The sequence below is a fragment of the Chlorocebus sabaeus genome, chromosome 16 (genome assembly GCF_047675955.1).
Source record: "Chlorocebus sabaeus isolate Y175 chromosome 16, mChlSab1.0.hap1, whole genome shotgun sequence".
Lineage (NCBI taxonomy): Eukaryota > Metazoa > Chordata > Mammalia > Primates > Cercopithecidae > Chlorocebus > Chlorocebus sabaeus.
This window is the reverse complement of record NC_132919.1, coordinates 778,822-802,779: the sequence shown is the minus strand read 5'-3', so window position 1 is coordinate 802,779 and position 23,958 is coordinate 778,822. Positions and strand designations below refer to the sequence as shown.

Sequence of the window (23,958 nt, the reverse complement as noted above, 5' to 3'; positions counted from 1 at the left end):
TTGTAGTTAACGTGCCCCTTTGCCCAGCAGCCCTGCTTGGGATCCATTGTTCTTTTCTGTGTCTTGAATGCTTGCCCGTTCATCCAGCCTCCAGGCCTAAGGGGCTCAAAAGAACTCTGCAAGAAGAACTCTGCAATGAATCTGGTCTGGACTTAACCACCACCTTTTACTTTTCTTCATACAGCTCAAACTTTGGAACAAATACCGAATTTCCAACATTCCATCGCTAATATTCCTCGACGCCACCACGGGGAAGGTTGTGTGCAGGAACGGGCTGCTGGTGATCCGAGATGACCCAGAAGGTAAAACCTCAGCACGTGCATATGGTCCTCTTATTACCCAGCCCCTCTTCCTCCATGCCCCTACCCTCATCGCCGTCCCACCGGTAGAGAGAGTACTCATGAAATAGATACATGTGGGTTTACGTGGCTAGAGAATGTCGTCTTGGTGAAATCGTAGTATTCCCTAGGACATGGTTTTAAGATTTTTACGGGGATCTGAATGTCCCTCCTAGGAGCTTTCATTCATGGGCCAAAAGAGATGGAGTCTGCCAAAAGAAGCCCTGCTCGGAGGGCCGTGGAGGCCGTGGGAAAGCGGGGAGAGCTCAGACCCCAGCTTCTAGTGCTGCATCCGTGGCAGCTGCCCCTTCACAGTTAGAGGCGGCTGAGTGGGGTTTTTCCTCTTTAAAATATGACATAGCAAAATCCCAGCCCCCCGCATCACTCTCCTGGCCTTGGCGGTGAGTGCACCTGGTTGCTTGGAGCTGCCATGCCCTGCAGGCCTTGGTCTTGCTGGCCACGTGTGGGCCGTTCTCCTCCAGGCCCCCCTCTCAGGGCCGTCGCCATGGCCTCCTTCCCTCTGGCAGTGAGAACAGGCTGTGAGATCTCCTCCCCTCACTTCATCCATCCAGTGAGACGATTCAGCCCTGCTCACGCGTTTTCCCAGTGAACACGCCGCCTCCTTCAAAGAATCGCCTCAGGAAAAACCAGGGCATGGTGGAACCAGTGCGAAGCTTTTCCTTTTTTTTTTTCTTGTTTTTTTGAGACAGTATCTTGTTCTCTCGCCCAGGCCGAGTGCTGTGGCATGATCGTGGTTCACTGCAGCCTCGACCTCCTGAGTTCAACTCACCCTCCCATGTAGCTGGGACTACGGGCGTGCACCGCCACACCCAGCTAATGTTTTATCATTTGTAGAGATGGGGTCTCTCTAGGCAGCCCAGGCTGGTCTCAAACTTTTGAGCTCCAGCAGTCCGCCCACCTCGGCCTCCCAAAGTGCAGGGATCGTGGGGCGGAGCTTCGGAGCCTGGCCCCCGTGTGGATTCCTGAGCCCGACCTCCAGAAGGTTGTGGATCCCTCTTGTTTTTGGGGAGGCCCGACCACCTGCGTTTTCAACCAGCCTGTGCTCCTCCTTCCCAGCCCCCGGCCGCCAGGTGACTTTGAGGCAGCGCGTCCATGGACCGCCCTGTCAGAAAACACTGCAGTTGAGCGGGAAGCATATTATCAATTCCCCCTACCTGGAGCTTAGGTGTCTTCAGAACGTGGACCATCCGGGCTGGGTGGGTTTTACCCTTTTATTAGACTTAAATTCTCACTTGGTTCCCTGAGCCCATCAAGAGCAATCGAATCACAATCTCTGGGCGTGGGGCCCAGGAGCATGATATTTCTGAATTCCCGAGCTGATTCCAAATACAATCAGACCTGACAGCCACTGGGATGTGGCGGCTGGGATTGAATCCACAATCCTGGGTATCATTCCCAGGATAATCCACAACCCTGGGTATTGATTCTCGAGGCCCCGAGGCGATGGGCCCCTCGTCAGAGTTACCTGAGGAACCTGTTCGTTTTGCGTGTACATCTTTGCGTTGCTCCTCGGTCTCCAGCCTCAGGATGTGGCCTGGGCATTCGTACTTTTCAAAAGCCCCCGGAAGACAGACCTTGTGACCATCCAGGTTTGGGAACCATTGCCTGGAGGGCAGGTAATGGCTGTACTTTGATTCCTGTGTTTCCTGCAGATGCTGTGGGTGTGTTCACAAGCACTGTTTGATGATTAAGTTGTCACGCCTGCCGCTCTGAGGCCTCCTGGGTCCCAGGCCGTCAAGAAGAGTCTTAACCCTCTTTTACCATCTGTTTTCTGTTTCAGGTCTGGAGTTCCCCTGGGGGCCTAAACCCTTCCGGGAAGTCATTGCAGGGCCCTTGCTTCGAAATAACGGGCAGTCCCTGGAGAGCAGCAGCCTGGAGGGGTCTCACGTGGGCGTCTACTTCTCCGCACACTGGGTGAGTGTTTGGCCGCCTGTGGCTCAGACAGAAGGAAGCAGGGACGTGCCCAGCAAGCCCAGCTGTGGTTGGCGTCTGGGGGTGAGATGCCCAGGCAGGAATTTCCCGGCCCTGTGGTCTTTTCCTGTGCTCAAGGCCTGCGTGAATAGTGCTTGCGATTATGAATGGAAAAAGCAGCAAGAAATGACTTCTTTGATCTATAACGATGGTCTCTTTTTTTTTTTTTTTTTTTTTCCCTGAGACAGAGTTTTGCTCTGTTGCCCAGGCTGGAGTGCAATGGCGCGATCTTGGTTCACTGCAACCTCCCGCCTCCTGGATTCAAGCGATTCTCCTGCCTCAGCCTCCCAAGTCGCTGGGATTACAGGTGCCCGCCACCACACCTGGCTAATTTTTGTATTTTTAATAGAGACAGGGTTTTGCCATGTTGGTCAGGCTGGTCTCGAACTCCTGACCTCAGGTGATCTTCCCACCTCGGCCTCCCAAAGTGCTGAGATTACAGGTGTGAACCATCGTGACTGGCCCTCTGTTTTTTTTTTTTTGGGGGGGGGCAGTGTCTTGCTCTGTCGCCCAGGCTGGAGTGCAGTGGTGTGTTCTCAGCTCACTGCACCCTCTGCCTCCCGGGTTCAAGTGATTCTCCGGCCTCGGCCTTTCAAGCAGTTGGGATTACAGTTACGCACCACCATGCCAGGCTAATTTTTTTTTTTTTTTAGTAGAGATGGAGTTTCTCCATGTTGGTCAGGCTGGTCTCGAACTCCTGACCTCAGGTGATCTGCCCACCGTGGCCTCCCAAAGTGCTGGGGTTACAGGCATGAGCCACAGCACCTGGCCTGGATATTTCTCTCAATCCACGCGGATGAGTTCGTGCTACCTGCTCGCGCACTGCGTAGGGACGATGCGGGTGCTTGTGCCAGATGCTCACCCTTAAGAAAGGCGTTTATTTTTGCCTCATTCATTCAGGGGACTAGGTCTTGCTGTGTTGCCCAGGCTGGCCTCAAATTCCTGGGCTCACGCGATCTTCCGGCCTCAGCCTCCCCGGTAGCCACCACACCCATCTCATTTCCACCTGTTTCATGAACGGGATTTTGCTGTCCCAATCCTGCTTGAGTCCTGCTAACCCGGCCTCGGAGGGTGAGTGACTGGGACATGGAGAAGCAGCGTCACCCAGCAGGTCTTGCTGTCCTGTCTTTCAGTGTCCGCCCTGCCGAAGCCTCACCCGGGTCCTGGTGGAGTCCTACCGGAAGATCAAGGAGGCCGGCCAGAGCTTCGAGATCATCTTCGTTAGTGCAGACAGGTCAGTCGTGCCGTGAAGTGCTGGGCCCCTTTTCTGTATGTAGCTGACATCTTTTTTTTTTTTTTTTTTCTGAGATGGAGTCTCACTCTGTCACCCAGGCTGGAGTGCAGTGGCTGGGTCTCGACTTCCTGCAACCTCCACCTCCTGGGTTCAAGCGATTCTCCTGCCTCATCCTCCCAAATAGGATCGAGTGGTTCTCCGGCCTCAGCCTTTCAAGTAGCTGGGACTACAGGTGTCCGCCACCACGCCTGGCTAATTTTTGTATTTTTAGTAGAGATGGGATTTCACCATGTTGGCCAGGATGGTCTCAAACTCTTGACCTCGTGATCTGCCCACTTCGGCCTCCCAAAGTGCTGGGATTACAGGCGTGAGCCACCGTGCCGGGCCGGATGGCTGTTTTCTCAGCTCTGGCCATGCGCTGTGTCTGGTGCTATTTGAATGCACACAGATACACACAGATAAGGAATCACAAAACAGACATTCTCCCCGGAGTCAGTCAGCTCCTCTGAACCTCGGGTTCCTCTGCTTCTTACCTTCTCTAAGGCCTCACTGATCAGGGAACCTCCTTCATCTCGAAACTCCCGCCCCAGTTTAGACTGAGTCACCAGGGGCCTCTGCCGCTTACCTTCGTGTCCACAAAAGGATCCGAGGTGCCGGCACACGGAGGGCGCTTCGCACAGTGTTGTACCTGCCGTGTCACAGTCCCCGTCTCAGCATGAGGCCATCCAGGGGCAGCAACCAGGGATTTTTTGTTGTTTTTGAGACGGAGTCTCGCTCTGTCCGCCAGGCTGGAGTGCAGTGGCGCGATCTCCGCTCACTGCAAGCCTCCCGGGTTCAAGTGATCGTCCCGCCTCAACCCCTGAGCAGCTGGGATTACAGGCACCTGCCACCACGCCCGGCTAATTTTTGTATTTTTAGTAGAGATGGGCTTTTGCCATGTTGCCCAGGCTGGTCATGAACTCTAGGGCTTAAGTAATCTGCCCGCCTCGGCCTCCCAAAGTGCTGGGATTACGGGTGTGAGCCGCTGTGCCCGGCCACAGTCACTTTTTTTTTTTTTTTTTTTTTTGAGACAGAGTCTCGCTCTGTCGCCCAGGCTGGAGTGCAGTGGCGCGATCTTGGCTCACTGCAACCTCTGCCTCCTGGGTTCACGCCATTCTCCTGCCTCAGCCTCCCGAGCAGCTGGGACTACAGGGGCCCGCCACCTCGCCTGGCTAATTTTTTTGTATTTTTAGTAGACAGGGTTTCACCGTGTTAGTCAGGATGGTCTCAATCTCCTGACCTCGTGATCCGCCCGCCTCCCAAAGTGCTGGGATTGCAGATGTGAGCCACTGTGCCTGGCCACAATTACTTTTTTAAATTTTTAAGCATCAACTTTATTGAAGCATAATGTATACATTATAAAATGCATGCATTTAAGGTACACAGTTCAGCTGACCAGTGTACGTACCATGTAACCACCATCACCACAGACAAGACCCAGAACATTTTCATCACTCTATAGGTTCCTTGGGTCCATCTCCTCCCATAAACCCAGCCCCAGGAAACCCCTGATCCACTTCTGCCGCTTGAGTAGATGTGCCTTTCCTAGGGTTTTTTACATGTGGAATCAAAGGTATATGGTTGGTTTAAATTTGTGGCCCCGTAGAAGTCACCGTTCCGTGCACAGATTAGAACTCCCACAGGTATGCAGTGACTGTGCACATCTAAGCTCCTGAGGCAGGAAAGAGCTGTCTGTGCTGAGAAATGGAAAACTGGACTTGAGTTATGTTGCTCAGATGGGAGCAGCCGAAGTGGGCTGGCGTCTGAGCTGGGACCCGCCTGCTGTGTGGAGGCATTTGCTTCTTAGTGGACCCCATCCTGGGCAGAATAACACACTCCCACAGCCGGTTGCCTGAGAAGCACAGTGGCTGGAAACCCTGACTTCCGCCGAATCCCCGGGCAGAACTCGGCAGAGGTGGGAGGATTTGGCGGTGGTGCAGTGGGGACGCTGAGCCGTGCTCACTGCGTGTGTCTCTCTGCAGGTCGGAGGAGTCCTTCAAACAGTACTTCAGTGAGATGCCCTGGCTCGCCGTCCCCTACACTGACGAGGCCCGGCGGTCACGCCTCAACCGGCTGTACGGAATCCAAGGTAGGTGCTCTAGGCCCCGGCTCCGTGCGGCTCCTGGAAACCGGCTCACCCGCGCCCACCGTGTCTTTGGCTTTCCTTTAAGAAAGGCATCATTATTTCCATGAATAGTCATGTTCCTCTCATGTTTCTCCACAGTGTAGAATTTTCCTGGTGTGAATTCTAATCCATTTTTTAAAAATAAGTATTGCCAGTCTGGGCACGGCAGCTCACACTTGTAATCCCAGCACTTTGGGAGGCTGAGGCAGGCAGATCACCTGAGGTCAGGAATTCGAGACCAGTCTGGACAACATGGAGAAACCCCATCTCTACTAAAATTACAAAAATTAGCCGGGCATGGTGGCGGGTGCCTGTAGTCCCAGCTACTCGGGAGGCAGAGGCAGGAGAATCGCTTGAACCCGAGAGGTGGAGGTTGCAGTGAGCCGAGATCACACCATTGCACTCCTGCCTGAGTGACAGAGGGAGACTCCATCTCAAAAAATAATAATCATACTAAATACTGTTTTAGTAAGACAGCTGCTTCTCACTGCCCAGAGTGTGGATTCTGATATGATTGGGACACGGAGCACAGCCTCCCAAATGACGTGGCCATTTGATTAAGGGGAGATAATGCGGTAGTGACATGTAAGCTAGACTGGAAGAGAAATCCCAGAGGCAGGTCATTCACTACTGATACGTCTTTAATTTTTTTTTTTTTTTTTTTTTTTTTTTGAGACAGAGTCTTGCTCTGTCGCCCAGGCTGCAGTGCAATGGCGCGATCTCGGCTCACTGCAGCCTCCGCCTTCCCAGGTTCAAGCGATTCTCCTGCCTCGACCTCCCCAGTAACTGGGATTACAGGCATCCGTCACCACACCCGGCTAATTTTTGTGTTTTTAGTAGAGATGAAGTTTCACCAAATTGGTCAGGCTGGTCTTGAATTCCTGACCTCAGGTGATCCTCCTGCCAAAGTGCTGGGATTACAGGCATGAGCCGCCGCGCCCGGCCTGTTCACTGATACTTCTGATGTACACATTGAGCACACACCGTGTCAGGGCCGCAGACGGGCTTGGGGCTGCACTGCCCGATGTCAGGCCTCAGATGGCCCCGCCTGTGGGAGAGGACGTGATCTGGGCAGCTTCTGCCCCTCCCACCCCCGCTCTGTCCCTGTCCCTGACTGTCTCCTGCTCACTGTCATTTCTGGGTGACGGGGAGTGTGCGGCCCGTGTGCCGGAGGAGTCTGGTTTCTGGGGTTGTTACTTCCTGGGCAGCGTTTCGTGTTGATCTCACCGGTCAGCAGCACTGTTCTCACAAGTACAAGTTCAGGCAGAGTCACTGCATCCCACTGCCTCCAACCGCCAAAACAGAAGAAAACCCACAGCCTGTTCTGGGGCAGAATCGCCAAGAATAGGCCTTTGTGGCCCCCCGGGAGCAGAGCTGTTGGGGGATGTGGAGGTGGGGCTGGCAGAGGTCCCATGACCATCACACCCCTCACTATTGGCTTCTCATCCTTTTTCCCTGCTCCTCTTCCAGCCTCTCTCCTCAGCAGGCCTGCGTTAGAGGGAACACGACGGCTGCCCCGAATTCCCTCAGTGCCGCTCTTCTGCCCTGAAGCATCCCTCTTTCATCCTTGGGTTCCATGACTCAGGAATTCTGTGTGTCTCCCACCCCCGTTCCTCTTTCTTCATCCCTCTTTCATCCTTGGGTTCCATGACTCAGGAATTCTGTGTGTCTCCCGCCCCCGTTCCTCTTTCTTCATCCCTCTTTCATCCTTGGGTTCCATGACTCAGGAAGTCTGTGTGTCTTCCGCCCCGGTTCCTCTTTCTTGTTAGCGGTATCATCTCTACGTTTTTTCCCTTTTGGTCTCAGTCGTCACCCAGAATGGAGTGCAATGGCGCAATCACGGCTCACTGCAGCCTCCAACTCCTGGGCTCAAGCCATCCTCCCACCTCAGCCTTCTACCACTCCAGCTGATTTTTAAAGACTTTGTAGTGACAGGGTCTCACTGTGTTGCATAGGCTGATCTCGCACTCCTGGCCTAAGCAATCCTCCTGCCTTGGCCTTCCAAGATCCCTACTTTCTTTTTCTTTTTTTTTTTTTGAGACGGAGTCTTGCTCTGTCGCCCAGGCTGGAGTGCAGTGGCGCGATCTCGGCTCACTGCAAGCTCTGCCTCCCGGGTTCACGCCATTCTCCTGCCTCAGCCTCCCGAGTAGCTGGGATTACAGGCGCCCGCCACCACGCCCAGCTAATTTTTTGTGTGTGTATTTTTAGTGGAGACGGGGTTTCACCGTGTTAGCCAGGATGGTCTCGATCTCCTGACCTCGTGATCTGCCCACCTCGGCCTCCCAAAGTGTTGAGATTACAGGCGTGAGCCACAGTGCCTGGCCCCAAGATCCCTACTTTCTAAGGTTCTGTCCTTTTTTTTTTTTTTTTTTGAGACGGAGTCTTGCTCTGTTGCCCAGGCTGGAGTGCAGTGGCACAATCTCGGCTCACTGCAACCTCCGCCTCCCAGGTTTTAGCGATTCTCCTGCCTCAGCCTCCTAAGTAGCTGGGATTACAGGTGCACGCTACCACGTCCGGCTGATTTTTGTATTTTTAGTAGAGATGGGGTTTCACCATGGTGTTGTCCAGGCTGGTCTCGAACTTCTGACCTCAGGTGATCCACCCATCTGAGCCTCCCAAAGTGCTGTGATTACAGGCGTGAGCCACTGTGCCCAGCTTTTTTTTTTTTTTTTTTTTTTTTTGAGATAGAGTCTTGCTCTGTCACCTACAGGCTGGAGTACATTGGCACAATCTCGGCTCACTGCAACCTCTGCCTCCCAGGTTCAAGCGATCCTCCTGCCTCAGCCTCCCGAGTAGCTGGGATTACAGGCACCCGCCACCACACCCGGCTAATTTTTGTATTTTTAGTAGAGACAGGGTTTCACCATGTTGGTCAGGCTGGTCTCAAACTCCTGACCTCAAGTAATCTGCCTGCCACGGCCTCCCAAGGTGCTGGGATTACAGGCGTGAGCCACCCTGTCCGGCCGGCCATAGTCTCTTAAACAAAAACAAATACTGAAGTTAAATGCCAAATGTGCACGCGCTTATTGACACACAAAACGTCAGTGGCACGAGTTTGATTCGTATTTCTGAACTTAATTCTAGATCTTCCTAGGTTTGAAGGATGCTCACGTATGAAGGAAATCATTATATCATTCCAGGGATATCATTTTGGAAGCGTCTTCTCAGTGCCTCGAGGTTGGGCTGAGCCCCACGTCCGACATTCTGTCTGCGTTGATGGCCTGTTTGTGGTGCCCTGTCCTTGCCCTCCAAGCCGGGGGCTGTTTCTCATTCAGAGCCTCTCGCTCAGCCCTGGTTTCACTGGTGTATCAGTTCTGGCTTCTCTCTGGTCTTAGCAGCCGGCAGCCCTCCCGAGACCACACCGTCCCTTTCTCTCTGGTCTCAGCAGCCGGCAGCCCTCCTGAGACCACACCATCCCTCGATGGGAGGTGGCCTTTCTTTGCCTCTGAGGATATTTAAATGTGGCCAGGCTGGGCCGAAACACCTTTGAAGTTGAAGGAACTGTGCGTTCATTCATAAGCTTCGTAGCGTCGCAAAACTCTGACCAGTATTTTTTATTGAATTCTGAGTACTTCTGAGCTTTTGTATGATTCCGTGGTTACAGCTTCCAGTCTCATTCAATGGACGTGTTCTAGGTAGGTGAACACACGTACATGCACACACACACGCTCACACATTCACACACACTCATACTCTCACACATATACCTACAATGGGCACACACACACTCACACACCTACACACACGCACACCTACACTCACACGCGCACACACACCTACACTGGCACACCCCCCCACGCTCACACACGTGCACACTCACACCCTCGTGCTCGCACACACGGACTTGCATACACTCACTCACACTCACTCTGCAGGGTCCTGGCTGTTGGAGTGTCTGGTCCGCACATCCTGTGGGGCCATCTCTGGGGACGTCCTGCTCCCTCTTTGACTCTGTGCCCTGGGGTCTCAGTCCTATCTCACTTGTTTCTCTCTGCTGAAGAGTGTGGATGGAGGTTCTTCCACAGAGCAGTGCCAGGTACCTCCCCTGCCATCACCAAAGGGAGCTGCCTCCGCCTGGCCCGTCCTTGGACTCACACTGGGGCAGTGGCTTGAACTGCTGGTCATTTTGTGGATTGAGCCACATAAAGGCAGAGTGTTCTCCTGACAGGCTCGGGTGAAAATGGGTAACCCAGGCCACGCGTGGTGGTTCACGCCTGTAATCCCAGCACTTCGGGAGGCCAAGGCGGGTGGATCACGAGGTCAGGAGTTCAAGACCAGTCTGGCAAACATGGTGAAACCCCATCTCTACTAAAAATTAAAAAAGTTAGCCGGGCACAGTGGCAGGCACCTGTAATTCCAGCTACTCGAGAGGCTGAGGCAGGAGAAACGCTTGAACCCGGGAGGCGGAGCTTGCAATGAGCCGAGATCCCGCCACTGCACTCCAGCCTGGGCGACAGAGCAAGACTCTGTCTCCAAAATAAAAAAAAGCAGAAACGAGTAACCCAGCAACCCGAGGTCCTGCAAGCATCTTGGGGTTTTAAGAATCACCTGCTGAGTGAAGCAGGCCTGCCAAACGCTGCCAGTGTTTTGAGGCATCTGGGGGTCGGTACGGGTGGGGGAACTGGGGCCTCGAGGCTGTACCCTTGAGCTGCCCGTCTCACAGGGTGGCAGCCTCTGCCATGGCCTTGATGATGAGTGTGCCCCCCAGGCCGGCCTGGCCAAAAGTTCCCCTGCTGCCGACAGGCTGGCCGCTGGCTTCCTTCGGTGCCCGGGCTGAGCTGGGCTGTGTGACCCGTCTCCACAGGACCACCAAGCTCACCAAGGACCTGGCATTCGGCGTCCCCCTACCTGCTGGTCTCGTGGGAATAACTGGCTTCCAGAGTGCTGGGTCCTCCCCTCCCAGAGCTTTACGTGGCCTGGGGAATGTGCAGCCGTGGGCGCTGCTGAAAATTCCTTTTCTAAGGAGACCGTTGTCAACACACCTGGCGAGAGACAGACCCTGTTAGCAGTTGTCTGAGGAATCCTCGGCCGCCAGAGAGCACGGCACTCTTTGCAGGGAGACTTACAGCCCTTTCTCTCTTAGGCAAGGGGCCCTGGCTGGTTTGGCTCCCTTGCCCCGACCTTCAGGGAGGGCAGACGGCCTGAGGGCTGTGCAGGGCCTGGAGCAGACGCGAGAGCGGCCAGAGGTGGCTGGCAGGCGGCGTCAGCCTGGTCCTGGGCGGCGGGGGTGAGGGCCCTTTTCTCCTCCAGCCTCGAATCCTCTTCTCTGTTTTCCTCCTTCCCTCCTGTGCCTCCTCCTCCCGTTCCAACTTCTCCCCCCCTTTTCTTTCTTCCTCTTCTGCTTCCCTCCTTTTTCATCCCGTTCCCTTCTTGACTCTCTTCCTTTGTCCCTTTCAAAAAAATGGATTTGAGGCAGAATCTGTTTATATAAAAATGAAACATTTGGAGACTGTATGTTTCAACAAGAAGAGGGGCTACCTCGTGACCTGCAGAGCGGCTTTGCTGTTCTTTCTTATGTGTTTTGCTTAATTTTTTTTTTTTTGAGACAGAGTCTCGCTGTGTCGCCCAGGCTGGAGTGCAATGGCACGATCTCGGCTCACTGCAACCTCCGCCTCCCGGGTTCAAGCGATTCTCCTGTCTCAGCCTCCCGAGTAGCTGGGATTACAGGAGCGCACCACCACGCCTGGCTAATTTTTGTATTTTTAGTAGAGATGGGGTTTCACCATGTTGGCCAGGCTGGTCTCGAACTCCTGACCTCAGGTGATCTGCCCGCCTCGGCCTCCCAAAATGCTGGGATTACCGGCGGGAGCCACCGCGCCTGGCTCCTTTCCTTAACTCTCTAAGCAGGGGAATGTTTTTGGGGAGCCAGGAATAGGGAGGAACGGAAGGGTCTGAGCAATAGATCCCAGGCATTGGTTGGTGTTTGTCATCCCGTCTCACCCCCACGGCCCTTCAGTTCTGATTTTCATTTGATATTAATGCGCTAAATAGGATGCCGTTAAAGAAAACCTAACTAGACATAGATATCTCGCTGTCATCCCACCTACGTTCCTGCCTCAGCAGCACAACCGTTCTCACTTCTGAGTCCGCTTTGGTTCCTGCCCACCTGCGTATGCACTCACAGACTCGTAACATACACACGGCGCTGAGCGCTCCGCGGTGTTTACTAAACAGTATGGCACAAACATTTGCCACGTCGCTGCGGTCTTTGTAAGGACCGTTTTCATGATCACGTAATAGTTTGCCTGCTGGTGCGTCCTCACCAGCTCTTTCTGTTCTAGGACCTGCTTTTCCTTCCACTGCTCCTCCCAGCTCCTGGCAATCTTTGAGGAATTCGTCCTGGCTGCCTCCGGTCACGTTGCCATCCAGATGCAGAGAAGGCTGCGTCACAGCCCTGCCCGCTCCTCTCTGCCTCCCAGGGTCCTGGACCCCTTCAGCTTCCTTGCCCCGGCCCCCACCTCCTTCCAAACTCCCTGTCTTGTTGGCAGCGGAAAAGGCACCAGGCTAAACCGTGGGACAGTGTCGGTGCACCTGGCTTTGAGATAGTTTTAAATACCTGCAAGTCGGCTCCTCCTCGGAGAGGAGAGTCTGCAGTTTACTCCTCTGTGTGTTTTGAGGGAGATGGTGAAAGGGGTCTGTGGGCTCTGCTCATGTCGCAGAGCTGGGGACTCGGGGCCGAGCCCTCTCTAGGAACCTAGAGTCCGTGTTCCAAGCCCAGGAGTGTAGCTTGGGGTGGGGGATGCAAAAGTGCACCAGCCCCACCCTTGGCAGGCACCACACTGTTGCTGCAGCCCTCACTGTGGTCTTGACGGCGTCTCTGCTTTCTGCTGCTTTAGCTATAACTTCCTCCAGCCCAGCACAGAGGGCTCCTGATCTCACTAGAGCAAGCGCCCAGTTTTCCATACCTCTGCCTTCTCACGAGCCAAATAATGAGTTTAGGGATGATTAAAAGAATATAGTGGCCGGGCGCGGTGGTTCATGCCTGTAATCCCAGCACTTTGGGAGGCCAAGGCGGGCGGATCACTGGGTCAGGAGTTTGAGACTAGCCTGGCCAACATGGCGAAACCATGTTGCGAAACCATGGCGAAATCAGTATACAAAACTGATTTATAATAATAGCCAATACTTATGGAATACTTACAATATCAATACACCAGGTACTCTGCTAAAAAGTATTTTACAGTGGCTGGACACGGTGGTTCATACCTGTTATCCCAGCAGTTAGGCTGAGGCGGGCGGATCACCTGAGGTCAGGAGTTTGAGACCAGCCTGGACAATATGGTGAAACGCCATCTCTACTGAAAATAGAAAAAATTAGCCCGGCGTGGTGGCAGGCGCCTGTAGTCCCAGCTACTTGGGAGGCTGAGGCAGGAGAATCACTTGAACCCGGGGGGCGGAGCTTGCAGTGAGCCAAGATCATGCCACTGCACCCCAGGCTGGGTGACAGAGCGAGACTCTGTCTCAAAAAAAATAAATAAATAAAAAATAAAACAGGGAATTGAGTTGCCTGGATCCTCCCTGGAGTCCCAGCTGTACTTTCCCCCAAGCGCCCCAGCCACCCATGCAGGGAAACAAGTTCAGGCAAAGCAGCGATGAGCTGTTCCTTTTTCATTCCCTCCAGAGGCGCCCTGTGGGCCTGGTTCCCTGTGAATTTCCCGTTAGAGGCTTCACCCTGCTTTCTCGTTGGAAGTCTGTATTTCCGGCCGGGTGCGGCGGCTGACGCCTGTAATCCCAGCACTTCAGTCCCATTAGAAGCTTCACTGTGCTGTCTCTTTGGAAGTCTGTATTTCGGGCCGGGCGCGGCGGCTCACGCCTGTAATCCCAGCACTTTGGGAGGCCGAGGCAGATGGGTCACCTAAGGTGGTGAGTTTGAGACCATCCTGGCCAACATGGCGAAACCCCATCTCTACTAAAAATTAGCCACGTGTTGGGGTGCCCACCTGTAGTCCCAGCTACTCGGGAGGCTGAGGCAGGAGAATTGCTTGAACGCGGGAGGCGGAGGTTGCAGTGAGCCAAGATTGCGCCACTGCACTCCAGCCTGGGCAACAGAGCGAGACTCCGTCTAACTAACAAACAAACAAAAAACCTGTATTTCGGAGAACCTGCTTCAAGGGCTGGTGGAACAGAGAGTGTGTGAGGGGGGAGAAAGGGAAGAAGTGACTGTGGTCTCAGAGGGAGGTGGGTGGTGCAGAAAGCTGCAGGTACAGGACTTCCCCTGCCCTGGTTAAGACAGTCCCCATCCCAGGTGCTGTGAGAACCCCAGCAGCGTCCATGGCCTGGCAGAAAGAGCAGCAGCTTCTGCAACAGGTAGATCGGGGTTCCTGTCCCCAGTGTAACCACTGCCTGGCTGGGTGACCTTGGGGGGGCACTTGACCATCTGTAAGGGGGATCCCGGTACTGCCCGCCTCGTCTGTGATGAGGATTAGCCGTCTGTGCCGTGCCAGCACCGGGCAGACGCGCCGCAGAAGCCAGTTCCGTTTCCCACCCCTGGTTCATCTTTGGAGGGTATGTACTCGTCGGGGCTGTATGCCAAGCTCATCAGGACCAGTCGAGGGGGAGGCGGCCTGGCACAGCAGACGAGGATGGTTTCCCCCATGCAGGTGCCAAGAACGAGTGGCTCCCTTGGGCCCAAGCTGGTTTCTGCTTATGCAGACAGTCACATGGGCCAACACGGCCCGTCCCTGCACACTTCGTCTTAGGCTCTTAGGCATGATCTGGTGGAACCGTTCCTCAGGGGAAGCCGCTGAGTGCCCCTCAGCAGCCAGGTGGGGGCTCTGTGTCCTCGCCCTGCCGTCCTGGGCCCCACAGGCATGGACTCAGAAGAGGCTGCAGCCAGGGTCACGAAGAAGGCCCCTTGGAGGAGGCCCTCGGAGAGCCCCAGGCGCTGAGCTGGGAAGTGCGCAGCTTTGCCTTCAGACTGACTTCTCCTCCCTCTCCGTCCCGCATGCCTGCTTCTCTTCCACAGACCCACTCAGCATCCCACGCCGGGGCACACGCGGGCCGACCGCGGGGCTTACCACGACAACAGGGGCTCTGGTTTACCCCCGTGCTCATCACTGCCCGATCTCAGAAACACCAACTCTGGGGAAGGACCTTGCCGGGGGGACTTTGGGAAGGGCCTGTGGTGACGGGAGGGGCTCCTGTGCGGCCAGCTGTCCCTGTGGCAGCCCCCGGACCCGGTTTCTTTTGGGCCGCTGTCTCGAGACCAGCCCCCGAGCCTCGTGGATGGACACAGCTGGCGTGGACCCCGGCCTCCGGGGATAAAATGCAGCCATGAGGACGTGGCTGGAAATGCCCGGGTCTCTTGTGTGGCAGCACATGCAGCTCCTCAGGGGCGCTGTCCACGCTGAGCACATCCAAGGAGCCCCAGCGAGAGCCGACTGCGTGTGTGTGCGCGTGCTTGTGCTTTGTGTGTGTGCGTGTGTGTGCGCGTGCTTGTGCTTTGTGTGTGTGCGTGTGTGTGCTTGTGCTTGTGCTCGCGTGTGTGTGTGTGTGTGTGTGTGTGTGAGAGATGTCGGAGTGGCCGTCCTCGAGAGCCCATTCTCTGTGGACCTGCTCCCTGAAACATTAGCCACTTTGTCTCATAGGTGTGAACATAATGGATTCATTGATTCCTTTCGGAGGCAGGCACGCCCGCTGTGCCGGTGGCCGCAGCAGGGTACGAAACACGAGGGCCGTGTGTCTGGTACCTCGGCATCCCCCCGGCAGGGAAGGAAAATGTCAGCGGAGCAAATTACTGACCGAATACTTGGGAATCTATAAATATTAAATTGCTCTGGCTTTCACATAAAATTCAGGCTCTGGGCAGCCCAGGAGGAGAGGCGTCTGGAACGTGCAGGGTGTGTGGGGGGAGCGGCTGTCAATGGAGAGACAAAGGTCCCCAAAGGGTGGGGCCCAGGCCGACACTGTGGGCTGCGGCTGGGGGTGCGCAGCCCTGGCTGGAGGACAGGCTGCGGGGAATGGGCTAGAAGAACGGAGACGCAGAAAACCCACGTGCAGCTGTGACCACTGTGGGGATTTCTCTGAGTTTTCATTGAAGGCTTTTTGGTTGGGGTTGCCTGTGCTTTGCAGGAAAGCTTTCTGTGACTTTTCTTCCCCAGCCCTGGGGAGGGAGGGGGGCTGGGGTGCAGACGGCGGAGGCTGCAGTCAGCTGTCGTCCTCTCTGTGCAGCCAGCCTCAGGTTCCTTCCCGCACTGGCCCTGCGCTCACTGTGGCCGGGCGAGGGCCCCTCCTCTCGCATTGGTGGCCACAGCACGTGCACCGTGTGGTCTCTGCACCGCCTGCTCCGTGTTTGACGCCTGCAGCCGGGGAGGATCTTCTGCGTCTTTGGGATCTCTTTAGGAGGCCAGCAGTGAGCGATCGCTCCGATGTGCCAAGACCCTGTGCTAAGTTCTTATTTATTTATTTATTTAGAGACGGAGTCTCGCTCTGTCACCCAGGCTGGAGGGCAGTGTTGCAATCTTTGCTCACTGCAACCTCTGCCTCCCAAGTTCGAGCAATTCTCCTGCCTCAGCCTCCCGAGTGGCTGGGATGACAGGCATGCACCACCACGCCCAGCTAGTTTTTGTATTTTTAGTAGAGACGGGGTTTCACCATGTTGGCCAGGCTGGTCTCGAACTCCTGACCTCAAGTGATCCGTCCACCTCAGCCTCCCAAACTGTGTAAGTTCTTTAACTGCGTGAACTCATTGATCTTTCCATAGCAGAATAAGGTAGGAACAACACCACCCTCATCAGGTTGCAGCTGAGGGCGCTGAGGCCCCGAAATGTGAAGGTGACAGGTTACAGGCCCACCGGAGCGGGTTCCATGGCTCCCCCTGGCCAGGCCTGGATTCTCCCCAAGTTTTGTGACTTCAGACCTGGACTCCTCATTGTGAGCCTGTACCAGGTCCTCGGTGGGCTCCTCCGCGGCGGGTGGGACCCCAGCTGGACTCCGCAAGCCTCCTGCCAGGCAGGGCCTGCATCTCCCAGGCCAGTGGCCAAGCACCCCCTCTTCCCCTCGGGCACCCCCACAAGCACCCCCTTTTCCCCTCAGGCATCCCCACGCTCATCGTGCTGGACCCGCAGGGCGAGGTGATCACACGGCAGGGGCGGGTGGAGGTGCTGAACGACGAGGACTGCCGGGAGTTCCCCTGGCACCCCAAACCCGTGCTGGAGCTCTCCGACTCCAACGCCACGCAGCTCAACGAGGGCCCCTGCCTCGTCCTTTTTGTAGGTATGAAGCTCACGGGGGGCCCAGGTGGGGGTGGGACAGGAGAGGCCTCACTTGGGAGGAGCCTGTCCTTGCAGCTTCTCTGTCACTAGCAGTGCAAGCCTGGGCCTTTGTCTCTCCCCGGAGCCTTGCTTTTGACCCCGATGATTTATTCATGGCCCTGTGGGAGCTGCAGCTGCACTTTCCCTCCTAGCTGCTCCCCAGCTGCCAGCTGGGCAGAACAGGTCAGGCCGAGGATGCCCTGGGGACCCCATGCGCAGACCCATTGTTGGAAAGGGGCGGGTCGCACACACACAGCTGCCGGGGGCTGGGCCCTCTGGCCGAGGCTCACCAAGGCTGCTTCTGCCAGTGCTCTGTGCTCAGGTGAGCTGCTCCCGCCCCGCCCCGTGGCTGCCCTGGCTCCTCTGTCCTCGCCTGCACCTCCCCGTCTCCCGTCTCACCCACTCTGTGCTCCAAGGGTGACTGCTTAGCTGGGCCAAGAGGACACAGGCACATCCACGCCAGGCTCCCTGCAGTCTGGTGGGATGGCCCTGGTTCCTTTTGCAAAACCTGGTCCTCTGCCTTGGACTTAGGGCTCCCCTCCAACAACTCAGAATTACCGTGCGAGGCTGGGTGTGGTGGCTCACGCCTGTAATCCCAGCATTTTGGGAGGTCAAGGTGGGTGGATCACCTAGGGTCAGGAGTTCGAGACCAGGCTGACCAAAATGGTGAAACCCTGTCTCTACTAAAAATACAAAAATTAGCCAGGCACAGTGGCACGTGTCTGTAGTCCCAGCTACTTGGGAGGCTGAGGCAGGAGAATCACTTGAACCCGGGAGGCAGAGGTTGTGGTGAGCCCATATGGCACCACTGCACTCCAGCCTGGGCAACAGAGAGGCTCTGTCTCAAAAAACAACAACAAAAAAAGCCACTGACCAGACCACAGTCCTCACCCCCTCCCCCTCACCACCAGTTTCACTAGGAAGTCGGAGGTCCGAGGTTGTGGCTTCTCATTCTGTGGCTGAGAGAAACGAGCAGGCGCCTCAGGTCCTGGCTTAGGGGAAGCTCAGCCTGGCGGGCGGGTTTGTGAGGAATGCAGTGGAAAGTCTCTGCCTGGGGCCCCAGAGCTACTCGGTGGGGTGGGCGAGCCTGGTGCAGGGAAGACTGTCTGTCTGGGGCCCCAGAGCTACTCGGTGGGGTGGGCGAGCCTGGTACAGGCGAGACTCTCTGTCTGGGGCCCCAGAGCTACTCGGTGGGGTGGGCGAGCCTGGTGCAGGCGAACTCTGGGAGCTTTGCTGCTGGGTCGGGTGTGCAGGAAGTTCATTTCCATTCAGGGGCTGCTCAGGTGGGCGTTTCTGCAGCTCAGGCCCCCTCAGCGGGTGCCGCTCTGTTTGACAAGCCAGTGTTCCTCCCCGTCTCTTTCTCCCCCGATGCCAATCACAGATTCTGAGGATGACGGAGAGTCCGAGGCAGCCAAGCAGCTGATTCAGCCAATAGCTGAGAAAATCATTGCCAAGTACAAAGCCAAAGAGGAGGAGGCGCCGCTTCTGTTCTTCGTGGCCGGGGAGGTGAGTGCGGGGAGAGGCTGGGCCCCCAGGGCTGGATCAGCCGGCACTTCGGGCGCATGAGGGATCCTGGCCCCAGGGCTGCCTGTGCTCCTGAGACAGGCCACAGACAAACGTGGCAAGAAGAGGTGGCCATTCGCCGTGGAAAACCGTTTCCTCCCGTGCTGCTTCCTCTTGTCGTCCTCTCTCGGCAGCCTCAGTCCGCAGGGGAAGAGCCGGGAGCTGCTTCCCGCCCGAGCTGCTGGGGAGAGGGGCCGGGGCCGGAGTGATCCACACCCACTCCCTCGGGGCTGGGTCACGACCAGGCCCTTGAGGCTTTACAGAACGCTGGGTTGGTGCCTCCGCGCTGGCCGCAGTGGGCTGATCTCATCAGAGGGGTCCTGGCTGGGGCTACCACGTGCACCTGCGGTCACCCAGCCGGCCCGGTCAGTGCTGAGGTTGGAAATCGCTGCCGCTCCCCGGCTGTTTCACCGAGGCTGCCCCTTCGAGGTCTCTGGCAGGGCTGGACCGAGCAGGAGACTTCACAGGCTGAGAAAGTGGGGCTCTCAGCAGAGCGCCCTCCCGCAGGTGCCCCATTATCCGGGGCGTGGGACCCTGCACCCTGCACCCTGCGCCCTGCAGACAGGGGCGTCTCCGCGACTCAGCGCAGGTGCAGGCTCTCGTTCTTGAGTTCCTCCAGCCGGGAGTCTCCTCCAGGCCTGAGCTGCTGCCTCCCTTCCCCTCCCCTCCCCTCCCCTCCCCTCCCCTCCCCTCCCTTCCCCTCCCCTCCCCACCCCACCCCTGCGCCGCCGCCTCCCCTCCCCTCCCCTCCCACCCCACCGCATCCACCGACCGACAAACACTTTTGGAGGCCGCCCTCACCCCCGCCCTCTGTCCGCCCATCTGTACCTCCGGTTGGTCAGAGCCCTGTGCTGATTTCACGCTGTGTTCGGATCCCAGGAGAGGCACGGAGGAGGCAGGCGGCAGCGGCCGCCAGATACCCTGCACCACCCATTCATCACCTCCTCAGCAGCTGGCCCTGCCCAGCCCCTGGGTCCCCCACAGGGCTCCAGTCACCTGCTCAGCCCGGGGGTGGAGGGGAACAAAGAGGCTCTCAGGCCCTGCCTCGGGGCGGCTGCAGCCACTGCACACCAAGCCCAGCCCCGGAGGCTGCACCACACGCGGGAACTCTGAGCCCTGCAGAATGGCTCTGAGAAAAGATGGCTGCAGCACTGCAAGGGCTGGGCACGGGCGGGGGCGGCCTTGAGAGGTGTCAGGCCTGGAAGGAGCATCTGCAGGTTTTCTGTACACCAGGCCAGGTCCGCGTATTTCACCTGGGCTGTCTCCTTGGCTCCTGGCTCTCTGGCTGGAACACAGTCGCCGTCCTGTTTCACAGGGGAGGGAGGTGAGGTTCAGAGTGGACCAGGGGCTCCTCCGAGGCTGTTCGCTGGCTCCCGCCTGGCTGGGCTGGGTTTTGTGTCTCCAAAAATATATACAAATTAGCCCGGCAAGGCGCTGCCTGCTTGGAGTCCCAGCTACTCAGGAGGCTGAGGAGGGAGGATCGCTTGAGCCCAGGAGATGGAGGCTGCAGTGAGCTACGATTGCCTCACTGCACTCCAGCTGGGGCGACAGAAAGAGACTCTAGCTCCAAAAAAAAAAAAAAAAAAAAAAAAGAGTAGCTCCCTTACAAATCGTTTCTCCTTGTCTTTGGGTTTCTGTGTTCGCCTTGGTATCTGCGTGAGGCTGTATCTGACATTAGGGAAATTCACCAGGACAGCTGCTGGGAGTGTAGGATCAAGTACCAGCTTCCTTCTCAGATAAGCAGTGAGGCAGTGTCAGCTTCCACAGGGCTTAGGTAGCCCTGTCTTGTGAACTGGCTGGCTGTGCATCCTGCCCTGCCCGAAACCACGGCGGGGGCGAGCGGTGGGAGCACAGTGAGCTGTCTCTGTTTAAAAACATTCCAGAGCTGAAGTCCAGATTGGCCTCAGATAACCCACAGTGGGGCCGCAAATCATTGACAGTTGGTTACAAGAATAAACAGTCGGAGGCTATGGCATTTCTAGGCCGAGCACGGTGGCTCACACCTGTAATCCCAGCACTTTGGGAGGCCAAGGTGGGCGGATCACCTGAGGTTAGGAGTTCGAGACCAGCCTGGCCAACATGGTGAAACCCCGTCTCTACTAAAAATGTAAAAAATTAGCTGGGCGTGGTGGTGGGCGCCTGTAATCCCAGCTACTCAGGAGGCTGAGGCAGGAGAATCGCTTAAACCCAGGAAGCGGAGGGTGCAGTGAGCTGAGATCGTGCCATTGCACTCCAGCCTGGGTGACAGAGGAAGACTTCATCTTAAAAACAAAAAAAGGACGTGACATTTCTAAAATGCTGAGGACGTGTGAAAATGGTGTTTATGGTAATAAATACATTAATGATTAAATACAGATTACTCACCTAGTGGTTTCGGGGGGCGGATGCCAAGAGAGAATTTTACAAAGCGGCCTGTTCCTCCCGAAGGCAGGGCAGGGTTCCCTGCTTCCCATTCCCGTGCTGGGAACCCCCAGAGCTACCACACCTGGGGAGACTGGGCCCAGGGACCCTCCCGCTCCTTTCTTTAAACCGTCTTGGTTTTCTCTCCCTCCTGACGACTTCAGGATGACATGACTGACTCCCTGCGAGATTACACCAACCTGCCTGAGGCGGCCCCTTTGCTCACCATCCTGGACATGTCGGCCCGGGCCAAGTACGTGATGGACGTGGAGGAGATCACCCCCGCCATCGTGGAGGCCTTTGTGAATGACTTCCTAGCAGAGAAGCTCAAACCGGAGCCCATCTAGCGTGGCTCCGGCCTCCTGAGACATTATTTAAAACTCAGCCTTCTCCTCCTCCTCCCCCTCCTTCCCTCCGCCCTCGGACTTACCCAGCGTGCCCCGAATCACACCACCCAAGTGTCCAACCTCTCTGTGGTGCCTTGTTTCTGCATTAAACTCCTCAGCCAGCACCCTGGGGTGCGGAATCCAGCAGCGGCAGAATCCACCGTGTTTGGGAGCGTGGGATGGCTGGGGGCATGGCCCGGCCAGAGTGGGGGCTGCATCACTCTCGCAAAGTCACTTGCTTTTGGTGAAGGATTTGCCAGGGTGTTCCAGGGCAGAGTGAGCGTGGAGGGCCAGTGGCTCCCGCTCAGGCTGGGACTCGGGCATCAGCACACACAGAGCCCCGGACGGCCAGAGGGGAACCGCCGGGGGACACCTGTGTGGAGGCAGAGCTGAGAAAGGGCCTGAGCCTCAGTGGGCCTCAGCTTAGAGCTGCGGTGAGAACATCCTTTTCTAAGCGACATGGTCTTTCTCGGTCTGAGAGAAAAGCAGCCCACTCGTGTGTTTTCGGGCAGGGGATCTCCAAATGCAAAAGGAAGCTTGTGGAGGTTTTTTGGGTGAGAAAAAAAATGTAGTTAAGGTAATGGTTCGTATAGTAACGGCTAATTTTTATGGAGCTCCCGCCTCCTGATGAGAGCTCCTCATTCTTTTCTTCCTTGACCTTGAAGTCTCTGCCTGCTCATACAAAGAGCTCCCACCATCTTGAAATTCTGATAACGAATCCTTCTCTTTGGGCATCTTCCCAAGAAACTTAGCCCTGAGTCCTAGGAGGAGCACCTCTGAACCAGCACAGACCTCTGACTCCACCCAGCTCTGTGCCCGAGGCCCCGATCTCTGCTGAGGTGCACACGCCCACATTCGATCACCCCTGCCATTGCCTTTTTTCTTTTTACTTTTTTTTTTTGAGATGGAGTCTTGCTTTCTCGCCCAGGCTGGAGTGCAGTGGCATGATCTCGGCTCACTGCAACCTCCGCCCCCAAAGTTCGAGTGATTCTCCTGCCTCAGCCTCTGGAGTACCTGGGATCACAGGCGAGCGCCACTGCACCTGGCTAATTTTTGTATTTTTAGTAGAGACGGGGTTTCACAATGTTGGCCAGGCTGGTCTCGAACTCCTGACCTCAGGTGATCCACCCGCCTCGGCCTCCCAAAGTGCTGGGATTACAGGCGTGAGCCACCGCACCTGGCCCCCTTTTCAAAGCAGAATTACAAAGATGAGAAATTACCAGAAGCCTCGCCTTTTCCTAAGCACCAGCAGGAGGAGCTGTGCCCTGGGGTGGAGTGAGGGTGGAGTGAGGGTGGAGTGAGGGTGGAGGGCGTGTCGGCCACGAGTGGACCTTGTATCGCCTTTGCTAGGCCCAGGTAGGTTGTTGGCCTCTTACTTGGGCTGACTTGACCACCGAAAGAGAAACGAACAACTCTGTTCTCAGGATTGGGGATGGACGGCTTCGGCCGAGCCTTTTAGCCTCGCTCACTCAGGTGTCAGGGACTTCAAACCACCCTGGGCCTTACCCTTGGCCCCACTCAGCACTCTGCCAACCAAGACCACTGATGTGGAAAACCCAGTCCCCACCCCCTCATGAGCTGTTGACACTGTTGTTCTTTGCTGAATTGGATTGTTGATTTGTAGTTCAGAGGCGTACAGCGAGTTGGCGATTAGACGTTATGTGACGTTACCAGCCTGAAATGCGACCACCCAGTAGGAAATAAAGCAGGCATCTCTGGACCTTACCCACCGCTGGGCCTTTGCTGTCCTTAATAACAAAAGTCTTTGGTGCCGTGGTCTATCAGGGTGGGCAGCGGAGGACACCTGGTAGCTGGGAGCTGTGTCCCAGGAGTTTTGAGACCCCCAGGATGTAGCAACCGTCGCATCTTCCTGGTTTCCAGCAGCCAGGAAGCTCATCTGGATGATAGTGGCAGAGGCAGGTCCCTCCTGGGGCCCTGGCCACCGTCTCTCCTGGTTCGACCTGGCCCTGGACGGAGGGCGAATCTTCAGATCATGTACCTTGTTGTGAACATTCTTGCCCATTTCCTCCCTCCAGGGGAGCTGAGTCCTCTGAAGTCTGAGAAAGCTGGTTGGGAAAACAGGAGGAATCGCGCAGGGGTCTCCTTGTGAAGAATGGGGCAAGTGTGGGAGCCCCTTAACCCCAGCTCGTCCCAGGGCTCAGGGCTTCTCTGGGAACCCTGCCAGTGCCCCCCTTAGAGGTCGGGGTGGGTGGGATGGATGTGGCTGACCTGAATGTGGGAGATGGCAGGATTTCTGTCCGTGCCCTGTATCGTGATGGCCTTGGAGGAAAGGTGGGTTCTCTTAGTTCCTTCTACCTTTGGGGCAGAAGGAACCAAGTCCAGCGAGGGGATTGCCCTTAGTCATTGCAACTGGATTCTCGACACCAGAATTCCCCTTTTAGAGTGGATTTGTAGCTTCCTTAAGATCCGCGGGGAAGTTTTACTCCAGAGGTTCAGGTTTATACGGTGACGACTGCGGGAAACGCTAGGGCAGAATCGCTTCTGAGTGTCGGGTCGACAGTGAGAGATCGTAAAGGTCACTGGTTCGGTGAAGCGGGGGCATGATAATCCCCACCAAGCGGCTCCACAATCCCGCCAGACTCTTGCTGCTAATTGGAAGCAGGTTCAG

General features: G+C 56.2%; 1 protein-coding gene across 2 annotated transcripts in view; it reads left to right on the top strand.

The window, feature by feature from the left end:
• Positions 1-23,054, top strand: part of NXN (nucleoredoxin) — a 169,318-nt gene extending 146,264 nt beyond the window's left edge. The window contains exons 2-8 of one of the 2 annotated variants that reach the window (XM_008009748.3): positions 185-302; positions 2,140-2,273; positions 3,464-3,564; positions 5,586-5,692; positions 16,763-16,942; positions 18,362-18,486; positions 21,108-23,054. In XM_008009748.3, coding sequence (XP_008007939.1) covers positions 185-302; positions 2,140-2,273; positions 3,464-3,564; positions 5,586-5,692; positions 16,763-16,942; positions 18,362-18,486; positions 21,108-21,290 — 948 coding nt within the window. In that variant the 3' untranslated portion in view covers positions 21,291-23,054. The other variant, XM_037987869.2, reaches the window with a different exon arrangement.
• The last annotated feature ends 904 nt before the right edge of the window (positions 23,055-23,958 follow it).